The sequence below is a fragment of the Dermatophagoides pteronyssinus genome, unplaced genomic scaffold, assembly GCF_027571235.1.
Source record: "Dermatophagoides pteronyssinus isolate colony J.1.1.1.1 unplaced genomic scaffold, Derpt_VIB-CSIC_2022.12 sq0001, whole genome shotgun sequence".
Taxonomy (NCBI): Eukaryota; Metazoa; Arthropoda; class Arachnida; order Sarcoptiformes; family Pyroglyphidae; genus Dermatophagoides; species Dermatophagoides pteronyssinus.
The window spans coordinates 5,006,605-5,031,329 of NW_027461525.1; the positions used below are offsets into that span (position 1 = coordinate 5,006,605).

The following is a 24,725-nucleotide window of genomic DNA, read 5'->3' on the forward strand; positions in this document are numbered from 1 at the left end:
TAAAGAATATTCTTCGATTCAGAATCGTCGGTGAAATATAGGAGAAATACTTTTTCATTCTTTTCTTTTTTTTATGGTTTTGCATAATTCACTATTACTTCTTTTCTCAATATATTCCTATGAATATTTGCGAAATGTTGATAATTTTTTTTGAAATATGGATTCTTTTAACAACATACAAGAATGACCGACGATACGATAATGGGATGGGAAACAAAAAAAACAAAAAAAAACATCTCATACCTTAAGACCTTTGGCACGATTTATAGCACGAAGTGGACGTAATACACGTAAAACACGAAGAATTTTGATAACAGAAAATGTACCATTTCTATAAAGAAAGAGAAAAGATAAAAAACAAATGAGACAGAAGAAAAGGCAACAACAATAATGTTAACTTACGAAAAAAAGAATGAAATTAATGAACAACAAACAACAAGTATATCAAGTAGATTAAAATAGCTACGACAAAAACTTCCTTTATGTAGAATAACACCATATGTGATTGTCTAGGTAGAAAAGGTAGAAAATTTCAACAAAAAAAATTAGACAAAACAAGTTTAAAATCAAAACATCTGTGTTTACCTTAAGCGATATTTCAATTGTAAATATTGTTGTGAAAAAATAATCAAAATAATTTAAAATCTGAAAAGAAATTATCAAAAAATCATTGAAAATCACTGAAAATCATTGAAAACAACAAATAACAACATACAATATTACGATAAGAAACAGCATTTAATGGATCTTCAGCTGCCAACATTGTACTACTGATTATAATACAAACTAAAACAATATTACCAAAATAATTATGATTTATAAAACGATGACAGGCAACACGGAATCTTGATTTGTATTTGATTATAAAAAAAATGTATTATAAATTTATCAACATGATTAATAATACATACTTGTTTGTATGTGAAAATATAAAAAATGATCTTGATTTAGGTATTGGTGGTATTTTTTTCGGTATATTTACTTCCGAAAGACGTTTTGGACGGGCACCAATTTTCATATTATTTTCTTTTTCATCATCATCATCATCATCATCCTCGTCATCTTCGTCGTCATCATCATCGATTTCACCATCACCAACAAGATTAGCACCAATTTCAATATCATCTTCATCATCATCTTCGTCTTCTTCATCCATTTCATCATCATCTTCATCTTCATCATCTTCATTATCATCGGTCGATTCCTCATCATCATTATCTTTATTATTTTCGGATTTGATTGTCAACATTTGATTATCATTGATTATTGATTCATCTGCACCACCACCACCACCACCAGTATTTGCACTAAGCTCTTCATTAGTTGTTTCTTTTTGTTGTTGTTGTTGTAACATTTGTAATTTTTTCAATCGTTTTCTCCGTCGACGACGACGTAATTTTCTTCGTAATCGACGTTGTTCAATTTCACGTTTAGCCATTTCTTCTGGTGTTAATACTTCAATACCTTCATCTTCATCTTCTTCTTCTTCATCATCTTCTTTTTCAATTGTTAAACTTTCAGCATCAGCAAGATTATCAACAGCAATGGCCAAGAAAACATTGAGCAATATATCTATTGCGAAAAAAAGACAGAAAAATAATGATGATGATCAAATGAATTCCACACACAGATAAATAAATCAACCAAAGATACATACAATTACCACAAATAAATAGAATAATAAAATAAACACAAGCTAATATACCAGGTTTTGAAACACCACCATATGCTTTAATACCATCATACATAACAACATTCCAATCTTCACCGGTCAATATTTGAAATACGGTCAATAATGATTGCCAAAATGAATCAAAATTATGACGAGGTTTTTGTTCAGGGAAATTAAATTTTCCACCAAATACTTGCATACCCAATAATGAAAATATAACAATAAATAAAAATAATAATAATAATAATGATGCAATTGCACGCATTGAATTGATTAATGATGCAACTAAATTTCGTAACGATAGCCAATATCTATAATTTTATTTTATTTTTTTCAATGAAAATGGAAAAATGGAAAAGAAATCGTTGAAAATCAATCGTTGAAAATCAATGTTAGTAAAAAAAAATTTGCCCCATATAGCATCTTTTTAATAGAGTGTAGGTGTGCGCGCGGTGTTGAGATGGTTGTATATATCATTTACAACAATCATAATATTGATTTCAATTAATCAATATTATTATTCTATATAATATGTAACATCCATGTCGTGGAAAAATTATATTTTAGAGATTATAGATTTTAAAGATTATATTTTGTTTTTTTTGTTCAAAAATAATAAGAATTTTAAAAAATTCTTGTTATTTTGAATTTTACAACAAATTTTTTTTTTTTTAAATCATTATTATCAAATGATTTCAAGGAAAACTTTACTAAATAATTCAACAACAACAACAACAACAAAAAACTAATAATGAAAAGGATGATGGATCATTAATTTTTTCTGGTAATTTTTCATCAGAAAATGATAATGTTTGCTGAATTCTTTTATTCTCTCGCTATGCAAAACAACAACAACAGCAGAAAAAGTGTCGAATCAATTTTAGGCTAAAAATTAAAGTATTCACTCATTCACTCACTCACTATATATAATATAATTACAAATCTAGTGTCAAAAAGTTAATTAGATGAAACTCATCATCATCATCATCTCCATTTGTATTCATCCGCTTTTTTTTTGGCAACAAAAACAACAGAAAAAAATTTTTCCATTATAATACTAAACAACAACAACAACAACAACAATGATAATGACAATGATTCGCCAACTATCTCATCAATAATAATGATAGTTTTAGTCGTTTTTTGTTGTTGTTTTTGAGCATCACTTTTTCATTGTTTTTTTCTGGCTATGCGAATAACGAAAAAGTCAAGAATGAATGGTGATGGAAAAACATTCCAAAACATTTAACACCAAATGAACATACTTGACCATGATGTGTGTGTGTGTGTGGAAATGTATTTTTTCCATTTCCGAAAAACAAATAGTTTTCCGTAACAAAAAATGGAGAAAGTGAATGTAATAATAATGGACAAACAAACAAACAAATAAACACTTACTTGGTCACTTTAAAAATTCGTAGTAAACGTACACAACGAAGCACTGATACGCCTAATGGTGGCATTATATCTGTGGAATGTGGATGAAATTGTTGTAATTTTTAAAGAAAAAAAGAAAAGTAATACATTTTTGGTTCAAAGTTTTGGATTTAGATAGTAGTTAGTTAAACACATACCTGAATATGTTAATATTGATTCAATAATTGAACTAATAACAACAAAACAATCAAAACGATTGAATAATGAAAAAAAATAACCCTTTAAACCTAATGAATACATTTTGAGCAACATTTCTAATAAAAATAATGTAACAAAAACAACATTAGCTACTTCTTGAAAATCATCCAACCATTGTGGTTGATTATAATGTTCGGATGCTAATGTTAATGTATTTAAAAATACAAGTACAATTATTGTCCAATATAATGCTTGTGATTTACATATTTTTCTACATGCACGACGCATACGACGATTTATACGTGATAATTGTATTCTATTATTCATTATTTTGGTTGATGATTGAAAATTTGAAAAGGAAGGAACAAAAAGAAAGAAATTGAAAATGTTATTTTTTTGGTAAACAAACAATGAATGAATCAAACAAACAAACTTTTTCATTGTCCAATATGATGGTTGTTTTTCTTGATTTTCATTTTCATCACCTTCGATTTGATTTTCTTCATTGTCTTCTGTGTATTTTAAGAAAATTTTTTTTGGTGATAAAAAAACAAAACAAAAAAACAGCAGAATAAGAATTACGGTAAATCAAAAATTCAGTTTCGCTCAACAACAACAACAATAACAAAAGCATCCTTAATCGATTTTTTTTTCTTCCCTACTAACACATTGGCTGATTTTGCAATGAAATTCTTTCACTAGAAACTCATACAATAAATTATAGTGTTGAAAACAAAAATGTTTCGCCTGCAAAATAAACTCATTTTTCAAAAATTGAAAGAATGTGGAAACACAAAACTTTTTTTCTTCACTTTAAAAAAAGAAGAAACTTTTACGATGTGAATATTTATTTTTCAAACATAAAATTGGTTTCCTGTTTTTCCATTGAATTTTTCATAGAGAAAGGGAATATTGGACCAAAACTTACGTCCACGTTCACGACCACGATTACCGCCACTACTACCGCCACCACCACCACCACCGCCACTAACACCACCAATACCACCATTATCTTTATCATCTGGATCAATATCTTCGGCCTGTGTTATCCAATCAAGATAACCACGTAAATCTTCTTCAATTTGTTGTTTTTCACGTAATTTATGAAAATCACCACGTGCTTTAGCTTTTTCTCTTTCTTTTGAAAATTCACTGTATCCAAAAAAAAAAAAAAAATCAATTCATCAATCAACCAAGAATCAAAAGCAAAAAACAAGAAAATTTACCCGCTTAAAACACCCAATACAAGATTCATAACAAAAAATGAACCCAATATAATAAGACTGATAAAATATATCCAAGGCCATGAATTTCCAACAGAATCATTAATCTATGGATTTATATGCGGGGGAAAAAACCAAAAACAAGTGTAAATGAGAAGAACAATAGAAAACAAAAAAAAAAAAGCAATTAGTGACTATAATAATCAACCACAAAAAAAAATAAAAAGTTTTTCATTCGGTTCGAATCACATAATAATAATAATGATGATGTTGAGGATAAAGATTTTTTTATATCATCCAAAAAAAGAAGAAGAAAATTGAAAAGTTCATCAAGTTAAACCATAATCATCATCATTGTGAAAAGATGATGGTAATGATAATTATAAACATTAAACAAAAAAAAATGTTTTTTTCTTTCTTCAAATTAATATTCTTCTTGCTATATGAAAACTCTCTGTATTATTATCGGATTTGTAACAACAACAGAATAAAGTTATCATGTGAAAAACAGAGAGAAAATTTTCGGGAATTTTTCTGTTGTCATCATAATGATGGTAATTACCAAAAACATTTCCGGATGTTGTTATTTTAATTTTCAAAGACAATAAAACTTGTGTTTTAGTGTGTGTAAACCTCACTAGTTTTCGGTCTAAACAGCTGTCATTTTCGTGGTTTAGGTTGATCTAACCACATCATTTTTGCTTAGTTTGGTGAGTAAACAAATACACCATACTTACATAATAAAGCACATCGGTCCAACCTTCCTATAAGATTTGAATATGGGAAAAACGAGAAAAGAAAAGGGAAAAATTATTTATTTATTAAATGAAATGCAAAATAATAATAAGAAAGAAATGTGTATATTTACATTTGTAACACATTGAAATACGGTCAACATAGCCAGACCAAAATTATCAAAATTTGTAATACCATCATTTGGTCCTTCATAATATTCACGACAAACATATGGATCTGGTGATTCAATATCCTGGCACATGTATTCACCACCACAAAGCATTGGTTCTTTCATCATTTCATCTAATTTAAAAAATGAAAATCAATCCAAATCAATCAATCAATTGAATAAGAAGAAGCAAAAAACATTTTCCATAGAAAACAACTAATGATGATCACTTTTTCTTCATCATCATCAAAAAGTAATTATCAATTGACAAAAACAAACAAAGAAAATGAACCTAGAAACTAGACTAAATTTACCCAGAATTGTTCAGAATATAAACAGAGAGATAAAGAAAGAATCTAATATACGAATTTGTATTTAATTATCATTCATCCATTTACCAATGGAAAATGGATTCTCAATAGAATTCCTAATATATATAGCTAAATGGCTAAATGTGTTTGTTTGTGTTTGTCTATTTACAATTTACATTCAACTCTTTTTTTTTCATTTACATTTCCACTTGACTTTATTTTATTTATTTTCTGCACTCTTTTTCTGCATTCTACAAACAAACAAACAAACAGAAATCGAAATTAATTGTTCCCAAGTGAAATTTTCAAAAAAAAAAAAAATTTGAAAGAAAAAAAAAATGAAAGATAAAAGAGTAAAATGAAAACTTACTTGTAATATTATTAAAACAAGTTCGATGCATACGACCAACAAATAATTCTAATCCAATAATAGCATAAATAACAATAACAAATATCACAAGTAATGCAATATGTAATAAAGGCACCATTGCTTTGATGATTGAATTGAGCACAACTTGTAAACCTTTGAATTGGGGAGAACAAAATGAAAATTTTTTTAAATTAATTATTTGGAAAATTTTTTTTAAAAAAATCAAATTAATGAAAAACTTGGAACTTTTTTTTCTTCTTCATTGTGGATTTAAAATCGAAAACAAATTTAAATAATTTCTGGTTTTTGTTTTTGTTTTTTTGCATTTTCAAAAATTTTTTTTTGTATATAAACAACAATCATGGGTAATACATGTTTTGGTACGAATACTGATCAAAATGAACATTCAACAACAACAATAGTAGTATCAAATAGAAAAACAATAAAAAATAATAATCGAAAACCAAAAAAATCAACAAAAAGTGATGATATACAACAACAACAACAACAACTAATACAACAACAACTAGCTGAATCATTAAAATCATCATTTTATTCAGATATAAATCAAAAAACATTTGAATTTCATAATATACATGGAAAAAATTTACAACGAACAAATGAATTATTACGTTATTGTTTACAATGTGATACAATACAACAATGGAAACAATTATCAACAAAATTATCATTATTTCATAATAATCCATTATTTCGTGATCAATCATTAACAAAAACAACAACAAATAAACCAATTATACAATTAAAAACTGATCAAGTATTTACAAGAAAAAAATTACAACAAATGCGTTCAAATTTAGATCGTTTACCACCGGATACAGCATTAATAATAATGCCACCATTTTCAAATCTTGATATGATTGTACCAGGTATTTATCAAACAGGTACAACTGGTTTAGTTATTGAAACATTAAATGAATTACATATAAAATTAATTATAAATGCAACATATGAAATGCCATTATTTAAACATACAGATATAATAACATTTCGTGTACCTATTGAAGATGATTCTAAAGAACCGATTGAAAATTATTTTGATGATGTTGCCGATCTAATGGAAGCAACAAGATTACGTGGTTATGGTTCAATTGTACATTGTATGGCAGGTGTATCACGTTCAGCAGCATTAATATTAGCATATATGATTAAATATACAACATTTACATTATTTGAAGCATTTTTACATGTAAAATCATTACGACAACCAATACGACCAAATATTGGTTTTATACAACAATTAATTGAATATGAATCACGTTTAAATAATGGCCGTAAAACAATTGAAATTGAACAGATTAATTATGAACAAAATCCTGATATTAAAATTATTGTACCAAAATTTTATCGTACACATTTTCCTGAATTATATGATGTTGAAGTTCGTAGACAATTATCATATTGGTATACAAATACAAATACAAATACTAATACTAATAACAACAACAACAACAACAACAGTAATGATGATATTAATAATCCATCTAGTACACAGACAACAACACATGATTAAAAATATATATATTCAAAAAAACAAACAAACAAAATTTGAAAAATGAATTTCAACAACCAAAAAAAAATCAATAACATTAACTGTTTTTCTCATTCTCTGTGTGTGTTTATCCCTTTAAAAGGAAAAAAAATTTTCATATATAGAAAAATAATAAACTTAACCGATCCAGAAAGCATTTTGCCTGAACAAAAAAATGTCTTTGACATTCATGAAAAATAATTTTTTTGGCGATAATCAATCATTATTGATTTATTTGAAGCTATTATGTTATGTTGTTGTCATCATCATCATCATTATCATTGAATTTGTGACCATTTGTTCCAGAATTTCTGTTCAGTTCTTTTGAATTATTTTCATGTTGAATGTATATGATTAGGATGATGATGATTACGATGATGATGATGATGATGATGGCAAATAGGGCCACCATACATTTTTCATCTTTTTTTTTGGTTGGAATGGGGGAGGGAAATATTACTGTCTGGAAAAGAATCCAGAATTGATGGATAAATTCCATTGCGCTAGGAATTGAATTGTTTGAAACTTATGTTATTTCTATTCATTGCTACTACTACCCCTTTACACAACCAGCCACTACAACTAATGAATATTTTTTTGGTTTGAATTTCATCTGATCTTGATCTGACTGATCGAAAAAGATGATGATGAAAAACAGAACAGAAATGAATGAATGAATCTATCTAGATTATATTTGATTCATTCAACTGAAATTCTGTTGAATTTTTTTGAAAAAAAATTGATTCTACCAAAGAATTTCTCCCTTTCTTTCTTTTTGGTCAGTTTTCATCTGATCACAACATCATTATCTATTGGCCATGTTCGGGTTACCAAATAAAAAAAAACTAAAGTAAATATGAAGAAAAACATTGTTATTCGGATGACTTTAGTCTTTTTTTTCCCGTTGTCATTGCGAGTGCAATAAATAAATGTTCCACAAAAAAATAATGACAATTTATATGTGTGTGGGTCTCTCTGTCCCTCTGTGTGTATTGTGCATCCATTTTTACAATCATCAATCATCATTGGTCATTTGTACAATGGCCAGAAATGAAAAAAAAAAATATAGAGATGTTTTTTGACCAAAAATTTTTTTTTTTCTGTTCTGTTTGTTTCGGAATACGAATTTGGCAAGATAACACATCATCATCATCATCATTGTCCCATGCAGTAAATTTCTTTTCGTTTGTGTTTGGAATATCATTCTTGGTAAAAGAATGAATGAAACGGGAAAAAAATAAATGTTTTTTTCGTTTGTTTTGGTAGTTTTGTCCGAAAAACGAACAAAATAATCTTATATCAATTCATCAGATCAAATACAGATGATTATGATGATGATAAAATTTGAATAAAAATTTATGACCCAGATATAAATTGTGAATGGTGGTAGATTTTTCGGTCGTTTTGGTTCGGTTGAAAAGAATTGAAACAAATTCAACGAGAAATTTGATCTAATAATCGAATCAACAAAAAAAAACACAGTTTCCATTTTCGTTGTTGTTTTTTGTTTTACGTTTTTTGGTTCAGGTTTCCTCAAAATTTACTTCGTCACCGTTGCATTGACTGGCTGAATATAACTTTGGGTTTTTTTTGTTCCCGTGGTTCATCGATGATGGATTCGGGCGATAGAAAAAAAAGTGCAGTCGAAATAGCCGAACTGTATCGATCAAGTTCATTTCCCCATGATGTTTTAGTTTGTTGAGATTTTTGTTTTTTGTTTGCCAAAAAAAAAAAAAAATCTCCAATTCATTTGATCGATTAAATCGTCTGTTTTTAATTTGGTTGATTTCGTTCAAATCGATGATTATGATGATGATGATGATCAATTTGTTTGATCGAAAAAATAAAAATGATTTTCACCATCCCCCCATCCATTTCGCCGTTTTCATCAGTTGATGTTTTAAGTATTTAAAACGATTTGTCCAAAATAAATTCGTTCATCTAATTCCATCAATAGAACAAGATATAGCGCAAAAGCATTTACCATTTTTGAAACTTTAATCTCCATACTATGGTCCATTTCCTTTTTTAATTTCGATAACAGTAGTACATTTAAGTTGTTGTTGTTGATGATTTCAACTTGATGGATGCGATTTTCGTTTTTATTCTTTTTTGTTTGAAGGGTAAATAATGAATGAATGAATGAATGACTTGAACAACATTCTCTCTGTATTAAATTTTCGTTTCGTTTTTTCGTTATTTGGGGATGTTCAATTTTCATTTCATTTTTTCTTTTAATTTCTAAACCAAAATGGCACAAAATTCAAATCGAACATTTTTTTGTTGTGTTGTTCCTTTACCACTATATCCATCTAAATGGATATTGAAATGTTGAAATAGTTTTTTGATGAAAAAGAAACCTAAATCCATTGCACAAACATTTGATCTTTTTTTTTTTTGTTTGTTTGATTCGATCAAGTTAATCAAAAGTAAGTATGGTATTTTTTGGTCAAAAATCTTTTGGGCCATGATTTTTGGTCACTCAAATTTCAAACTTTGTCAATAATCAAGATTTTTAGAGGAAAAAAGATGCCATAAATAAAGACAGAAATGAAAAACATTTGTTTTGAAAATGTAAATAAATATTTTCTGACAAATCGAGAAAAAAAAACATAAACATAAATTGAATGAAGGAAAACACAAAAATGGAAAATTTCTCAAATGGAAAATGTTCCGTCAATCTAATCGAATGAAAATTGAATAAGAATACAAACAAACAAACGAAAAAAAAAAAACAATATTTTTTTTCTGGAGATATTATCAATTGGAAATCCAAAAAGTAAAAAGCTTTTTTTCTATATTTTTTGGTTTGTTTGTTGTGTTTCATAAATGTCAAATTCATTTGTTTTTTTGGTACGGAAAATGTCAACAAAACAAATAAAATTATCAAAAGTGTAAATAAATTAAAAATAATTGAAAAACAAAAAACAAAAAGCAAAAAACAACACTTACTTGGTACACCCGATACAAGTCTTAATGGACGTAATACACGAAAAGCACGTAATGCTTTTACATCTATACCTTCGGCTGAAATCTGTTGCACAACAGTTGATATTAGACTTTTTGAAAATTTGAATTTGAAAAGTTTTCCCATTGGTGTTTTTTGTTTTAAATTTTCCAAATTTTTTTTTGCGGTTTCGGTAAAAGAAAAGAAAGAAAGAATGAATGAAAAAAAACCGTTAAACTTATTTGTTTTGAAGGAGGAAACAGTGGAAAACAAAAATATAGGGTGATTTTTTTTTCTGTTTTTCAATTGGCTTGTTTGTTCAGTGTGAATTGTTTACTAAAACTTAATAAAAGTTTCTTTCTTTTATTTATTTATTAGATTCCAGGGTTTTGTTTGTTTCTTCAAAATCATTATCTCCTTTATAGAATGATTGTCTGTGTGTGTATGTTATACGTGACTTTTTCCCATTTTTTTTTCGTTTTTGTTTAAATGGAATCAATTTCTTAAATTGAAAACCAAAAAAAAAAAAAAAAACAAAAATGAATCATGTGCAAATTCATATAAAAGGCAAAACATTCAATGAATGAATGTCTTTTTTTCCATCCAATTGGATTTCTATATATCTGAATTTATTATGGGCAAAATGATTGAAAAATGTGAAGAAATTGAATCTTTCTTTTCTTAAATTTTCAATTAAATTAGATTTCTAATGTCATTTAATGAGCTGAATCGGTGTGTGTGTGTGTGTGTTTGTTTTTGGTTGTGAAAGCAAGATTTTAAAGTTTTTTGACAAAAACAAAATTATTTAATCAATACAATATTTACCCAATAACAACAATAATAAAATCCAATAAATTCCATGCACTACGTAGATAGGCACTTTGATGTACAATAAAACCATATGCCAATATTTTCATTATACATTCTAATGTAAATATAACAAGAAAAACGTATTCAATTTTTTCCTATTTTTAAATGAAAAAACAAATGAAAAATTTTTAATGATTAGGATTTTCAGTGAGAGCTTTGATGAAACAAACAAACAAACAAATAATAATATTTACCAAAACAAGATTAGTATCATTGGAATCACCACCCGGATAAGGTGTATAAACACCTAATGCAATACAATTTAAACAAATGGTTACTAGAATAAGCCATTCGAATGGCGTAAATAAATAAAACATGGGAAAAAAATAATGTTAAGGAAAATGAAATGAAATGAAATGAAAAAAATCTAGAATTCATTATGAAAAAAATTGAATTGAAATTGGTTTTACCGGGTAAAAAAAACCCGGTATGAATTGTCACTGGATTCACAATATCAATTTCAAAACAAACAAAATTGAAAACAATTTTGAAATTCAATTGACAATTTTTTTGGAAAACCACTCCAAAATCATGTTTCTTCTTTAAGGTTTTTCTGTTTCTTTCTTTCAAACAAACAAAAAATGAAGGATTTTCTCTTGAATCATCTTTCTTTTTTGCTGTTAAAGCTTTTTCTGGTCCAAAAACAAATAAAAATCATCATCAATTTTATCTGGAAAATTATTGTTTCTTGCAAGTATTCTTAGTGACTTTTTTTTGAAAAATATTGAAAAAAAAGATTTAATGGATAAAATTGACATGTCAAAACACCAATCAAAACCCAAAAAACTAAAACTAACCGACCAACCAACCAACCAAACATGATCATTATCTTTTTCTCTCATTTGGTTCTGTTTTAAGAAAATGAAACTTTAGAGATTATGTGAAACGACAAAAATCATTAAGGAAAACGAAACGATGATTATCCCTGATGATGATGATGATGAGAAGATGCATTGAATCGAAAGAAAACCAACAACAAAAAAAAACAATTCAGATTTCAATTCGGATAAAATTGTATCATTATAGACATCTATCTCTGTGTTTGTATCTCATGTATTTAATGATCATGGTCCATGACAAACTAAATGTTTGTCCCTTCCTCTGGACTAATATATATCTAAATCTATTTTCCTTTCCTTTCATTTCATTTTGCTTGTTTTGGTTTTGTTTTGGTGATTTGCAAGAATCTAGTTGAAATTTGCATATTTTTCTGTTTGTTCTATTCCTTGTTATCATCTCTTTTTGAATATCGATTTTTTTCCCGGGTTCAGTTTTTTTTCACCCTTTTTTTTGTTTTTGTTTTTTTTCTGCATGTTATTTTCGATCGATATACGGAAAATCCTGGAAAAAGGAGAGAAAATAAAAAAAAACTTGTTATTTCAAGTGAAAAGGATATTTCCATTCAACAATATTGATACAAAGACGACGTATTGGATTCTTTAAACGAAGACAATATAATACACGTTCAGCTTTTTCCGGTACTTTTGGCACTTTACGAACAATTCGTTTTGGTTGTTGTTTAGCAGATGATGATGCGGCTGCTGCTGCTGCTGCTGCTGCTGTAGCTGATGGAGTTGCTGGAGATACACCAGCATTGTTTGTTGTCGATTGTGCAATATTTGGAGGTAATAATGGCTGTACAGCTGTTGATTGATCAATATTAATTGATGTTGATGCGGTTAATAATGGTGGTTGTAATGTTGATGATTGAGGTTGTGGTGTTGTTGTCGGTGGTGGTGGTGTTGATTTATTCGTTAATGTTGGCTGTTGACCACTACTACTACTCGATGATATTATCGTTGGCCATGATGGTTTTTTCAATCGTATTGGTGGTGTTAATTTTGTTGGATCAATTGTTGTTGTTGTTGTTGCTGTTGATGCTGCATTAAAGGCATTATTTGGTTGCACAAGAATAGGATTAATAGCTGTTGATGGATGGAATCTTGATGATTGATTCTGTAATGATGATGATGATGGTGGTGGTGGTGGTGTTGATAATGATGATGATGGCAGTGGTTTCGATTCATTCGATAAGGTTGATCCATGTTGTTGATTATCCACCGTAGCCGATATCGTATTGATAATCGGTGTAGTATTACTACTGACAGTGGATTTTAATGTTTGTTGTTGACTGGCAAACATATCGAAATGTTTTGCCGGTCAAATAATCAATTTTTGGTTCTGAATATAATGAAATATAGTGATAAAGAATTCCGGAAAAAGCAGCAAAAAAAACAAAAACAAAAAATCTAAAGATGTTTTCAAAGAACAGAATAAAAGAATAACAACAGATTGATGTATATGGTATAAAGAATAACCAAAAAAGTGTGATTGCTGCTAGATAAAATTAAATATCAATTTTTGTTCACTATAATCGTAATCGTTTACGCATTCTTTTCCTATAGAATGATGATGATTCTGTACTTCGATTTTTACGATACATTTGATTAATTACTGAATTTTTCGTTTTTGAATTTTGATAATTTTGTTTTTGTTTTGAACAAATTAAGAAGTTTCGTTAAGTTAATATTGACATTTGAATTTCATTTTTTTGTTTCTGGCCATTTTTTTTTCCCATTCGATTGTCATAAATTGGTTTGATAGAAGATCATTTTCATTGAAGATTCTTTCCATGTGAATTCTTGGCTAGAAACTGTAATAAAGATAAAAATAAAGAGAGAGAAAATTAGAAAACCAAAATGGACAAACAAAGAAACATAGTGGTGGTGGTGGCAATGGTTATTAATAATAAACATTAAAGATTTGTGTTTTATGATGATGGTCGAAGCTGGCTGGATCTATCATCATCATCAAGGGGCTATTTTTCCATCTTTCATCATTTTTGGGTAACAATTTTTATTATTATTTTCTAAAATTCAATCAGCCAAATGTAATCATAATGATGATGATGATGATTTACAGTTACAACAACAAGGATAACACATGATAATTATGAATGAAACTGAAGAAAAAAAGAAAAAATCATTTTCATTATTCTTTCCGTCCAAAATTATTTCTGGAAAATTCTGTTGTTGCTCACGATTATTCTATATTCGTTTCTCAAATTTGAAAAATTGGAAAAACTTTTTTCTCTTCAATTCGAACGACAATTATTATTCGGCTGTCTGTCATCATCATAATCGAAATGAATGAATGAATGAAAAAAATTGAAATTTCTTTCTTTTCTTTTCGCACACACACAATTGCATTTCAAACCAGGAAAAAAAACGAAAATTGACAGTATCCAACAGAAGAAAAGAAGAAATTCTTCGTTTCTTCACTTGGTTTTATTTGCCAGATTTTTCATTCCTGATATATTCTTCATTCAAACAATAAAACACACCGCACTGCACACACACACACAAACACAGGATAAACCGAACAATCGGCCAAACAACAACGAAATTGTCAATATTGTCAATTTGGAAAGAAAGAAAGAAAGAAAACGAGAAAAAAAAATTTCATTAAATATTTATAAACATGTCCATCATCATCATCATCATCATTGCGAATGATTACTATAAATGTGTCAATCGTTTTCGTTTCTTTTCGTTTCGGGGATGAGAAAAACAACCGCTTTATTCATTTCATTTCTACGATTTTTTTGTTATCATCATCGAGAAAGAAAGCAGAAAAGTATCGATTATGAATACCGCAGATTTTTTTTTCTCCATTTTTTGTGCTGGTAAGAATATTTCAAATATAAGGGATGGAAGAAAACAGTGTTTGTCTGACGTGTGTGTGTGTGTTTTGGGTAAAATCAATCAATGCAACCAACAACAACAAAAAAAAATATATTTATCGAACAGAATCAATTTTTATTTTGCTTTGAAAATAAGTTTTTTTCTTTTTTTTTGGAAACGAAATATGAAAATCGATTCAATTTATGTCTTGTTTGTAATTTGAGAGAGATGGGAAAAAAGGGTAGAAACATTATTGAACATTGAACATTTTTTGAATCGATAAAAATGATGATATTAATCGTTGTGATGAAACAACGACAACAACGAAAATATAATGTATAAACCATATGGTTCAATTTTTTTTACAAACGACAACAACAACAACTTGTGTGTGTAAACGACAGATTCTATACGACAGTTTAACAATTTTCTAGTTACAATTACCAGAAAACCGTTCACAAGTCATTTAATAGATAAAAAAACAATTGTTTCCATAACCAGTAAAAAAAACAATGTTTTTTTGTTCCCCTTCTTCAATAAAATAATCAAAAAAACCAATAATGAAAAAAAAAACACAAAATTACAGAATTACAGATTTTAATAACTTAAGGAACTAAAACTAGATACATAAATCTTACATCTGTATTTGAAGGTTTTTTCTTTCGATTTTTGTTTTGTTTTGTGGTTGAATCAACCAAACAAAAAAAATTGATTGCGCAATGAACATCATCAGTAGATGTTTGGTTGAAAAACAACAAAACCGGTTTTGCTTTGTTTTTGTGTTTTATGGTTTGGTTTGGTCAGCAACAACAACAAAAAGTTTTCAGTCATTTTCAAGCTATCGATCGATCAAGATCATCAGAAATTTTGCAAAAAACTCAAATTTCAAATTATTTTCAACAGAAACGAAAACGACGAAAATAAAATATGATTCGTTTTATTCATCAATTGAATGCAACAGATTTGGAACCGGATGATTTATTCGGTAGTAACATTCAACAACAACAACAACATCAACAAACAAATCCTTTGGATAAAAATATTCAAATATTTTTAATCTGTATTATTTTGTTTGTATTCATTGTTATATGTGCTGTTTGTTGTTGTTTACGTTATATTGAAGATATGAAAAATGATCCTGGACAAATTCTTAGTTCTTATTCGATACGATCGATGCCCAATAATAATCATAATCATAATAATCATCATCCATCACAGATATCGAATGATTGTTGCTGTACAAATCATCAGCTTCATCATCAACTTCAACCACCGCCACCACCAACACCACCAAAACAACAAAAGAATCGAGAATTTTTGGCCATTCAAAAATCCAAACAAAATCCTAAAGAAACGGTCATCTGAATTCGAGAGTGATGGATGGATGGATGGAAGTTGAGAAATTTCAATGTTATGGGGGGGAAAAAATTTATCGTTTTTAAATTTTTTTAAATTTCAACAAAATTTTCAAAATTGAATAAAAAAAATTAAAGTTTTTCGTTGTTTTTCAGGATTGATTGATTGAAAAAAATTTATTTATCCAAAATCAATCGAGTCAGTTGATTGATTATGGTATGATGAAAACAAATTTTGGATCAAATTTCTAGGAAAATAACCCATCAACAACCTCTTCATTTAACACTTTTGTTGTTGTTGTTGTTGTTAAGTCCAGGTTTAAAACAACAACAGAGGAAAAATAACGAAAACACTAAATTATTGAATCTCATCTTTCAAACAACCCAAAAAAAACAAAAAAACATTTCATATTTCAACCAAATAAATATCATTCTCATTAGAATTCTTCATTTTTCATTTGGGCATTTCAAATCTTTTAATCTCTATTTTTTAAACATTTTTCTTTATTGTTTTTGTTTGAATGTGATGTATGTTTGTTGTGTTTGTTTAGTTCATGTGGTTGTTTATCATTGTCATCACCATTATTTCATTATAAAATTCTATAGATTTTTTTTCATTAAATCACAATCCAACCAAAAGAAAAAATAAATAATTTTCCTTGTGAACTTTCATCACTGAAATGACAATGATTATTATCATAATCATTTACCACACACACACACACACACATAACACATATATCAAATGAAGAAACTTAATTAGTTTTTTTCTTCCTTTCTATACATTTTATCATTTGATCCATTCATTCATCCATCTTGAATATCTTTTTCTGTTTAGGTTATCTATCACAACTTTGCCGATGGTTTTTGTATGTGGTGCATGTGATGATCTTTTTATTTTCATTCGTTAACACTGTTTCCGGGAAATATTCTTATAATTTTTGTTACAATTTCTCATTTGTAATGTTCATTTTACTTTCATTTTATAATCGATGATGATGATGTGAATGAATGAATGAATGATCAATGGTGACATCTTTATCATCATCATCATCATCATCATTAAGTTTAGTCGATAAAAATAATGATGATGATGACAAACGATAATAATTGATGATGATGGAATTAAAATATTATGAAAGTCAACTGAAAATGCATTTAAAAGATTAAAGTTTAAATAATTTTCTTTTTTTTGGTGAAATGTGAACTTGGTTGATGAGAAAAGAAACATAAATCATCGATTTTCTTTTCTTTTTGATCTCTCAAACGACATTTGTGTAGAAACTTTTTTGTCTGTTGAAATAATTTGGATAATGATTTTTTTCGTTCGTTCGTTCACTGAAGAGAAATTGAAAGAAAAAGATCCTCTTGAAAATTGTATTTAAATCATTGAAGAATTTTTGAATTCTTCTTGGAAAAAATGGTCATTTTCCCCCACTATTTTTTGATAAGAAATTTGCTGAATTCATTATTCTATAGTCAATGAATTCATGAACATTCTATGCACATCTATTGTATATAATTCAATTTCTATTTTCATTTGTTTCTTTCAAATTCTTTTTCATCCGTTTCGATTCATTTTGAATTCAACATTGAATAGCCGCTGCACACAGCTGTTATGTATGAATACCATATGAATTCAGACAAAGTCAATTCAGATTCTCATCTGGTTTCTGTGTGTGATAAAATGAATTACATCAAATCGTCATAACAATATTATTCGTTATTCGCTATACACACATATACACTGATTCTTGGACATTGATTTTGTCCAACCAAAATAACAAAACAATAAAAATAAAAGTAAGCAAATTGAACAAATTTATATACCCGAACATTGAACCAAAAACACACATACACACACACACACACAAACTAATTAGCTTTTTTCCATTGAATGGATTGTTTGTTTTGGGCAAAGAAGAAGAAGAATTGGTTGAAGAAATTATCCTAAAACAAACTTCAATAAAAATTTTTTTTTTGCTGACAAAAGAAGAATATTCTCCAACAAAAGAAGAATCAATAAATATATAAAACAATTACATTGACAATAATTATGATAATCAAATTATTTTTCTTTTCACAAAGGAAAATTTTTTCTTCTTCTTTGCGAAATTGTAAGAAAAAATTTATGATCAAAAAAGAAAGGCAAAAAAATTTACATAATAAATTGAAAAACGAAGGAAATGTTTGAATTTTTTTTTCTTATTGTCACCACCATTACCCCCTTTCCAATTGCCAGGGAAAACACATTCCTGAAAATAGGAAAATGCAATGCAGTGAAGCCAACATTGAATACACGAAAAAAAGAGAGATAATATTTCGTATATGATTAAGCAAAAAAAAAAAAGTTACAAAAGTGTGATTGAAAACAAATCGATTACCAAAAAAAAAAAAAAAAAAATCAATGAAAAACAAAAAAAAAACTTTGATAATGATCATCACCATCATCGTTCGAATGATAATCAAATAAAGAAATAAGGATGATACAACTTAAAATGGATCAAATTTCAATGATCAATAATTTTTTCTCTGATTATCATATTTGAATAAATTATTATTATCATCAGGAAAAAATGACAGTTGATCAAACCGAAATGAAATGTTTCAACTTTGTTTGATTTGATTTTTCAACACAAAAAACCTTTAACATTTCAGTCATTTTTTTTCTTCAATACAGTTTTTCGCATAGAGAATATTCTTGTCGTTGTTGTTGTTGTTGTTGTTGTATATCCATCATATCACGACAATCATACCAGAAGCAAAATGAATAAAACACACAAACGACATTTTTGTCTTCTGTGTTTAGCATCATCGATTACATTTACATTCATTCAAATACATGCCATTCATTCATGTCGATGTCAAACTTGGAACATGTAACATGTAACAACAACAACAACGATAAAAAAAACAAGATTTTTGAACATTTCGGATCGTCGACGAAGAAGAAAAACTGATCAAATTTTCTAATAAAAAATATCCTGTTTCTGTTTTTTTTCGGTGGTTCTGGCGAGTGTTTAGTGGATGTTTTGGATTTTTTAAGCATTGAAAACAAACAAAACAAATTCATTGTCCATTTAAAAACAAAAAAAAAAAAAAAAATTTGTTTTTCAACAAAAAAAAATGGAACCCATGTGTTTCTTTCAGGCTATTTAAACATCAATCGATTGATGTTTGTGTGTATTTAGACTCGAATTTCAGTTTTTTATTCTCAATTTTTTTCCCTTTCTTTTTCAACACAGAAAATATACCGGACAATGTAAGAATTGTAAAGAAAATTTTTAAGAAAAAAAACTAAAGAAAAAGGAATCCATGATTGAAACGTGACAGGAATAATGATTGATGGATGGATGGATGTGAATCGAATGAAAGGGAAAATAATAATGTCAACAAAAAACAAAACACACAGAGAGAAAGTAATCAATATTCAAAATTTCATATATGAAAACTTTTTTTGTTTGTTTGTTTCGAAAGTATTAAGTTTTTTTTTTTGTTTTTTTTGGGAATTTTTAAACAAATTCAAACCGAAAGCGAATTTATGAATTTTTTTTCGAATCAATCAATCAATCAAAAAGAAAGAATGGCTTGTTTCAAATGATTTTCATCTTGGTCAAATGTTTTTGTCGATTGGATTGTTTCAAACAAAGTGACCATCATCATGATTCATTTGTTTAAATGAACCAAAAGAACCAAAAAAGTGAAACAAACAAAAATCAATTTTTCTAATTGATTTCTCATTCACATTTTTTGTTTTTTTGCTTTTTTGCATTGTCGTCGCCAAAGTTTATCATTCGGAAAACAATGAAAAACAAAAATAAATCAACTGACTTTTCACTCTCCATTTTTGTTCACTGATTTTGATCTATTCATTTATTTTGTTGTTAAAAAAGAAGTGATGTTGTGTGAAAATAGCGACAACAACAACAAAAAACATTCATTCTGGGGACATTTTGATGAGATAAATATATTTATAATGGAAAACAAAAAAAAAAAGTTTTTCTCGGGTCGGTTTGAACAATGTTTGTTGTGATAAATTAGACAAAATACAGATCTTTTTTATTCATTGTGTTTTTTATTTGGGTGGAAATAGACAGCCAAAAAATCCAAATCTGATGTTTTGTGTTGACTATAAAAGAATATTCTTTAAATGCCGGTTTGTTGTTGTTTTGTTGTTGATATCTTTATTCAACATCGTTCACAAACAGAGAATACAAAAAGATTTTAATCGTTAAGTTTCAATTTTCCAAAAAAAATAACTATTTCTGTGTGAAATATATTCAGTTCCTATGAATGATGTGTTAAAAAAAACTTGTCTTGTTAAGTTTGTGATGAAAAGAGAAAAGCTAAAATAGTGTTAAATTTTGTTTTGAATCAATCTTTTTCAATTTAAATCACATTTGAAAAAAAAGGCCAACGTTTTTGACATATACCAAAAACGTTCAAAGATTGAATTATAATGATGTTGAAACAGCAAACAACAACAACAATGAAGAACCAAGAAGAAATTCCAATGATTAATTGTATGTTACTGGAAATGTATTGTTGTTGTTGTTTGAAAGTGATGAAAGTGAAAACCTTTCTTTACTTTTTATTATTATTCATATAATACGAAATGAATCAATTGTGACAGGAAAAGAAAAAACCAAAAACCCAAAAAAAAAGAATGTGTCAAACAATTGAAATCAAAAATCAACCTTTTGCTGTAATTCAAATATCAATTTTTGAGATTGACAATTTTTCTTTTTCTTCTTCTTCAATATATTCTAATTAAAATGATTGCATTCTTTTCTATTTGAAACAAACGATTGATTAATCAAATAAGCATCATCGTTTTCATTTTTTTTTGCTCAATATGGATTATATATGTTGAATGCTTCTTCCCCCCTATGTAACCAAATTGTTTTTGTGGTGGCTGTGATTGTGAAAAAAGACTAAGAAAAGCAAAAGAGAGGGAATTTTCGCTTGTCATCACAAATGGCCAAAATAGAAAGAATCTTTACGATTCTCTTGTGTGTGTGGTTGACAGATAAACAAGAAGAAGAAGAAAAAAATCATCTCATTGTGTCCACACACACTGGAAAAATGTAATAATTTTTGACAAATAAAACAAGATTTACTAATCATAATCAGATGAGATCATCATCATCATCATCAAAGCCAATTATTTTGATTAAATTTTCCGAATTGATAACGAAATTGTTGAAAATTAATTTTGTCCATCATCACTATTTCCACCAAAAGTGAAGTGAAGAAAGAAAAAATCTCATCAATTGACAGAGGAAAAAAAGCTAATTACACACAAACAAACAAACGAAGAAAAATTGGTTTGAAACCAATTTTCTTCAATCAATCGATGATGATGATACTTGAATAAACGAGATATGGAACAAAAAAAGATACTTGAAATGTTTTGGGAAAGTTTTTCCTGTTTGAATACTTGAATTTTTCATAAAAGTTACATTTCACAATCCATCTTTTCAGCCATATTCTACGATTTTTTTTGTTGAATAATAACAAAAAATGACAGCCCAAAATCAAAACGAAATCAAGAAGCCACACTTGAATACAGAATAATCATATTCGTATTCATCACTTATAGAAACAAAAAAAAGTCTGTTTGAATAAAAATCATCACCGAATCAGAAACAGAAAACACTTCATTTATGAAACAAATAGCAAGATAAAATGCTGTTTTCATTGGTTTTTTAAGCCTGAACAACAAACAAACAAGAAAACCAGAAAAAAGTTTTGTTTTCAAATGTTTTTCATGGATAGCAAAATAATAAGGCGAAACAAAAACGACATTCATAAAGAAGAAAAGAATCAATTTGAGTACCAAACAAACAAAATGACATTACCAATGAAAAACCAATGAATTATACATTGAATGAAAACAAACAAACCAGCCAATTTCCAAATAATTATATGGAAATCGATGACCAGAAGAAGTAAAAGAAAAAAATTGATTTTGGCCAAAAGGCAATTCTGTGTTTGTTTGTTTGTGTATGTGTGCGTGGGTGTGCATAGTGAACATCAGATTTTGGTTTTTTTGTTTTGTTTTTTCGTCTTCAAATATAATCCATATAATGATGATGACCGTTGTTTGCAAACGTTGTCGATATATGGCCATTTGACAAATAAACTAATCGAAAAATCTGTTTTCACAATCAAAGATTCATCATCGTTATCTATTAACATAAAAAAGTAAAACACTGGCTGGCTGGCTGAGACGAAACACTTTTTTCTATTTCAATGCGCATGCTCGAAAAATGGATGGCTTGCATTTTTTATTTATAAGGATCTTTTGATTTTTACATAAACAAATGGCTGGCTTGCATTGGACTTGGCCTTATGACTAAGCTAGACTTCGTCTACTTAGTAGACGAAGCCAATGGCCAATGGCTTGCAATGCTAGTTATTAATATTGAAGGTTTTGAATCGTAAACAAAAACAAAACAAAATTCTATGCTTTTTTCTAAACAATTTCTTCTTTATTAATAATTCTTTCATTTTGTCGTTTCTTATAGTTTTCTTTTCTTTCTTTTGGTTCCAAAGCTGATGAAACTGAAACTTTTTTTTTCTTTTGGATAATTCTTTTGATCTTTTTCCCATACACAGTGTAGAAACAAGAAACTAAATACATAGTTTTTTCTTTTTCTTCATCCGAAAAATAAACCAACCACGACCACAACCGACCACCACCGCCACCAGCCAAACATACATACATACACATTCGACAAATATAAACGAATTCGTTTAAATGGAAAAAACAACCGAGAAAAAGAAAATAGCCCAACCATTCATCCATTCAACCATAAATCATAGATTTTTCTTTTTCTTTTGGATTCTTTCGTTTATGAAACACCAGAAAACCAGAATAAGAGAGAGAGAAAAAAGCCAACCAAACATCGTACAAATCAGAATGTGTTGAGAACATTTTTATTATTCTTCATCATCATCACCATAATCATAATCATAATCATAATCATCATAATCGTGTTCACAGTGAATGTGTTGAGGAACAAAAATTTCAACCATATAGCCATCATCATCTGATCCTGTTATAATACAACTTTTTGGCAAAAAAGCTGTTTCGGATTTTCACTCTCTGTGGTTCTTTATTGGCCAATAATATTCCTATGATCCCTTCAAAGTTTAATATTAATTATCCGTTGGTAATTGAAAAAAAAGAAACGAAGGCAAAGATTGCATCAATAATCGAAAGAAACTAATGAAAAATTTTGATTAATATGATGATAATGAAGAAGAAAAAGCGAAGAAAAAAAATTATTAAATAAAAAAATTCATTTTAATCAAAGCAAAACATCAATAACAACAACAACAACAAGCGAAAATAAATTCTTTCAATGTTTCCATGGACAAAAAATCATTATAATCAACGTTAAATGATGCGGCAATATTTCATTTTTTTCTTGTTTGTTATAAGGGTCACATATGGAATCCAGGAACAGAAAAAAAACATGCACACATACATAGTGGAATAATGGAATCTTTCTCCTAATGTTTTGTTGTTTCGGTGTTGAAAACAAAGCAGAAAAAAAGATGATGATAATGATGATGGATTCATGTCAATGTTTCTGTTGTTGATATATATAGAAAAATAAGCAAACAACATTACATAACATCGACACACTTCAAATCAACAAAACAAACGAGAGAAAAGAAAACAATCAAACAAAACTTTGAAGAATTGAATGGAACAGCATGTGATTCATTCATTCATTCATTCATTCATTCATTCAATTCAAGTTATCATGGTAAAATATGATGTTTTTTTTTCACTTGTACTTTTTTTTAAAAACCCATCATCATCATCATCAGTGGTAGTAAATGTGAAGAAAAAAAATCATCCAAGCAAAAATGCAATTGAAACATTCATCTACAAACGAAGAAATTCATCACAATTGCAAAACATATATACACTTAATGGATGGATCTATATCGCGTGAATCAAGAGAGAGAGAAAAAAGGGGGAAGATTTTTTCAAAATAACAGAATTTCATTTTTTTCTTTTGAATTTTTTTTTGTTTTAAAGTAAAAAAAACAAAACAAAGCTTCTTGTTTTCAACAAAAAACATTTAAGATTTGTTGTGAATGATTGTCGACAAACGAACGAACAACAATAAGCAAAAATCGTTCAAGTCATCAGTATTTCAATGGATTGAAATAGAGTGATCCGGCAGCCTAAAAGAGAATCTCCTGGCTACACGAACATTTCCTTTTTGTTTTTTGTCATTTT

General features: G+C 28.0%; 2 protein-coding genes across 6 annotated transcripts in view; one reads left to right on the forward strand and one right to left on the reverse strand.

The window, feature by feature from the left end:
- The window catches only part of LOC113792829 (muscle calcium channel subunit alpha-1-like), a 40,803-nt gene that overhangs the window by 10,260 nt on the left and 5,818 nt on the right, over nucleotides 1-24,725 (reverse strand). The window contains exons 1-18 of one of the 5 annotated variants that reach the window (XM_075821875.1): nucleotides 12,821-13,925; nucleotides 11,619-11,724; nucleotides 11,380-11,519; nucleotides 10,560-10,666; nucleotides 6,056-6,208; nucleotides 5,339-5,508; nucleotides 5,208-5,234; nucleotides 4,474-4,577; nucleotides 4,176-4,399; nucleotides 3,681-3,759; nucleotides 3,247-3,563; nucleotides 3,071-3,140; nucleotides 1,658-1,983; nucleotides 912-1,572; nucleotides 716-845; nucleotides 586-645; nucleotides 403-509; nucleotides 244-331 (exon numbers count right to left, since the gene is read on the reverse strand). In XM_075821875.1, the coding sequence (XP_075677990.1) occupies nucleotides 244-331; nucleotides 403-509; nucleotides 586-645; nucleotides 716-845; nucleotides 912-1,572; nucleotides 1,658-1,983; nucleotides 3,071-3,140; nucleotides 3,247-3,563; nucleotides 3,681-3,759; nucleotides 4,176-4,399; nucleotides 4,474-4,577; nucleotides 5,208-5,234; nucleotides 5,339-5,508; nucleotides 6,056-6,208; nucleotides 10,560-10,666; nucleotides 11,380-11,519; nucleotides 11,619-11,724; nucleotides 12,821-13,566 (3,615 nt within the window). In that variant the 5' untranslated portion in view covers nucleotides 13,567-13,925. Of the gene's footprint in view, nucleotides 1-243; nucleotides 332-402; nucleotides 510-585; nucleotides 646-715; nucleotides 846-911; nucleotides 1,573-1,657; nucleotides 1,984-3,070; nucleotides 3,141-3,246; nucleotides 3,564-3,680; nucleotides 3,760-4,175; nucleotides 4,400-4,473; nucleotides 4,578-5,207; nucleotides 5,235-5,338; nucleotides 5,509-6,055; nucleotides 6,209-10,559; nucleotides 10,667-11,379; nucleotides 11,520-11,618; nucleotides 11,725-12,820; nucleotides 14,078-24,725 lie in introns of those variants that run through there. The other 4 variants (XM_075821878.1, XM_075821874.1, XM_075821885.1 and 1 more) reach the window with 4 other exon arrangements.
- On the forward strand, nucleotides 6,365-7,665 carry LOC142645513 (uncharacterized). The gene has a single exon (XM_075821908.1). It carries the CDS (start codon nucleotides 6,417-6,419, stop codon nucleotides 7,587-7,589), a length of 1,173 nt encoding a protein of 390 aa, XP_075678023.1. The 5' UTR covers nucleotides 6,365-6,416; the 3' UTR covers nucleotides 7,590-7,665.

Coding starts and splice junctions, on each gene's coding strand:
- LOC142645513 (XM_075821908.1), top strand. CDS start 6,417: ATGGGTAATACATGTTTTGGTACGAATACTGATCAAAATGAACATTCA.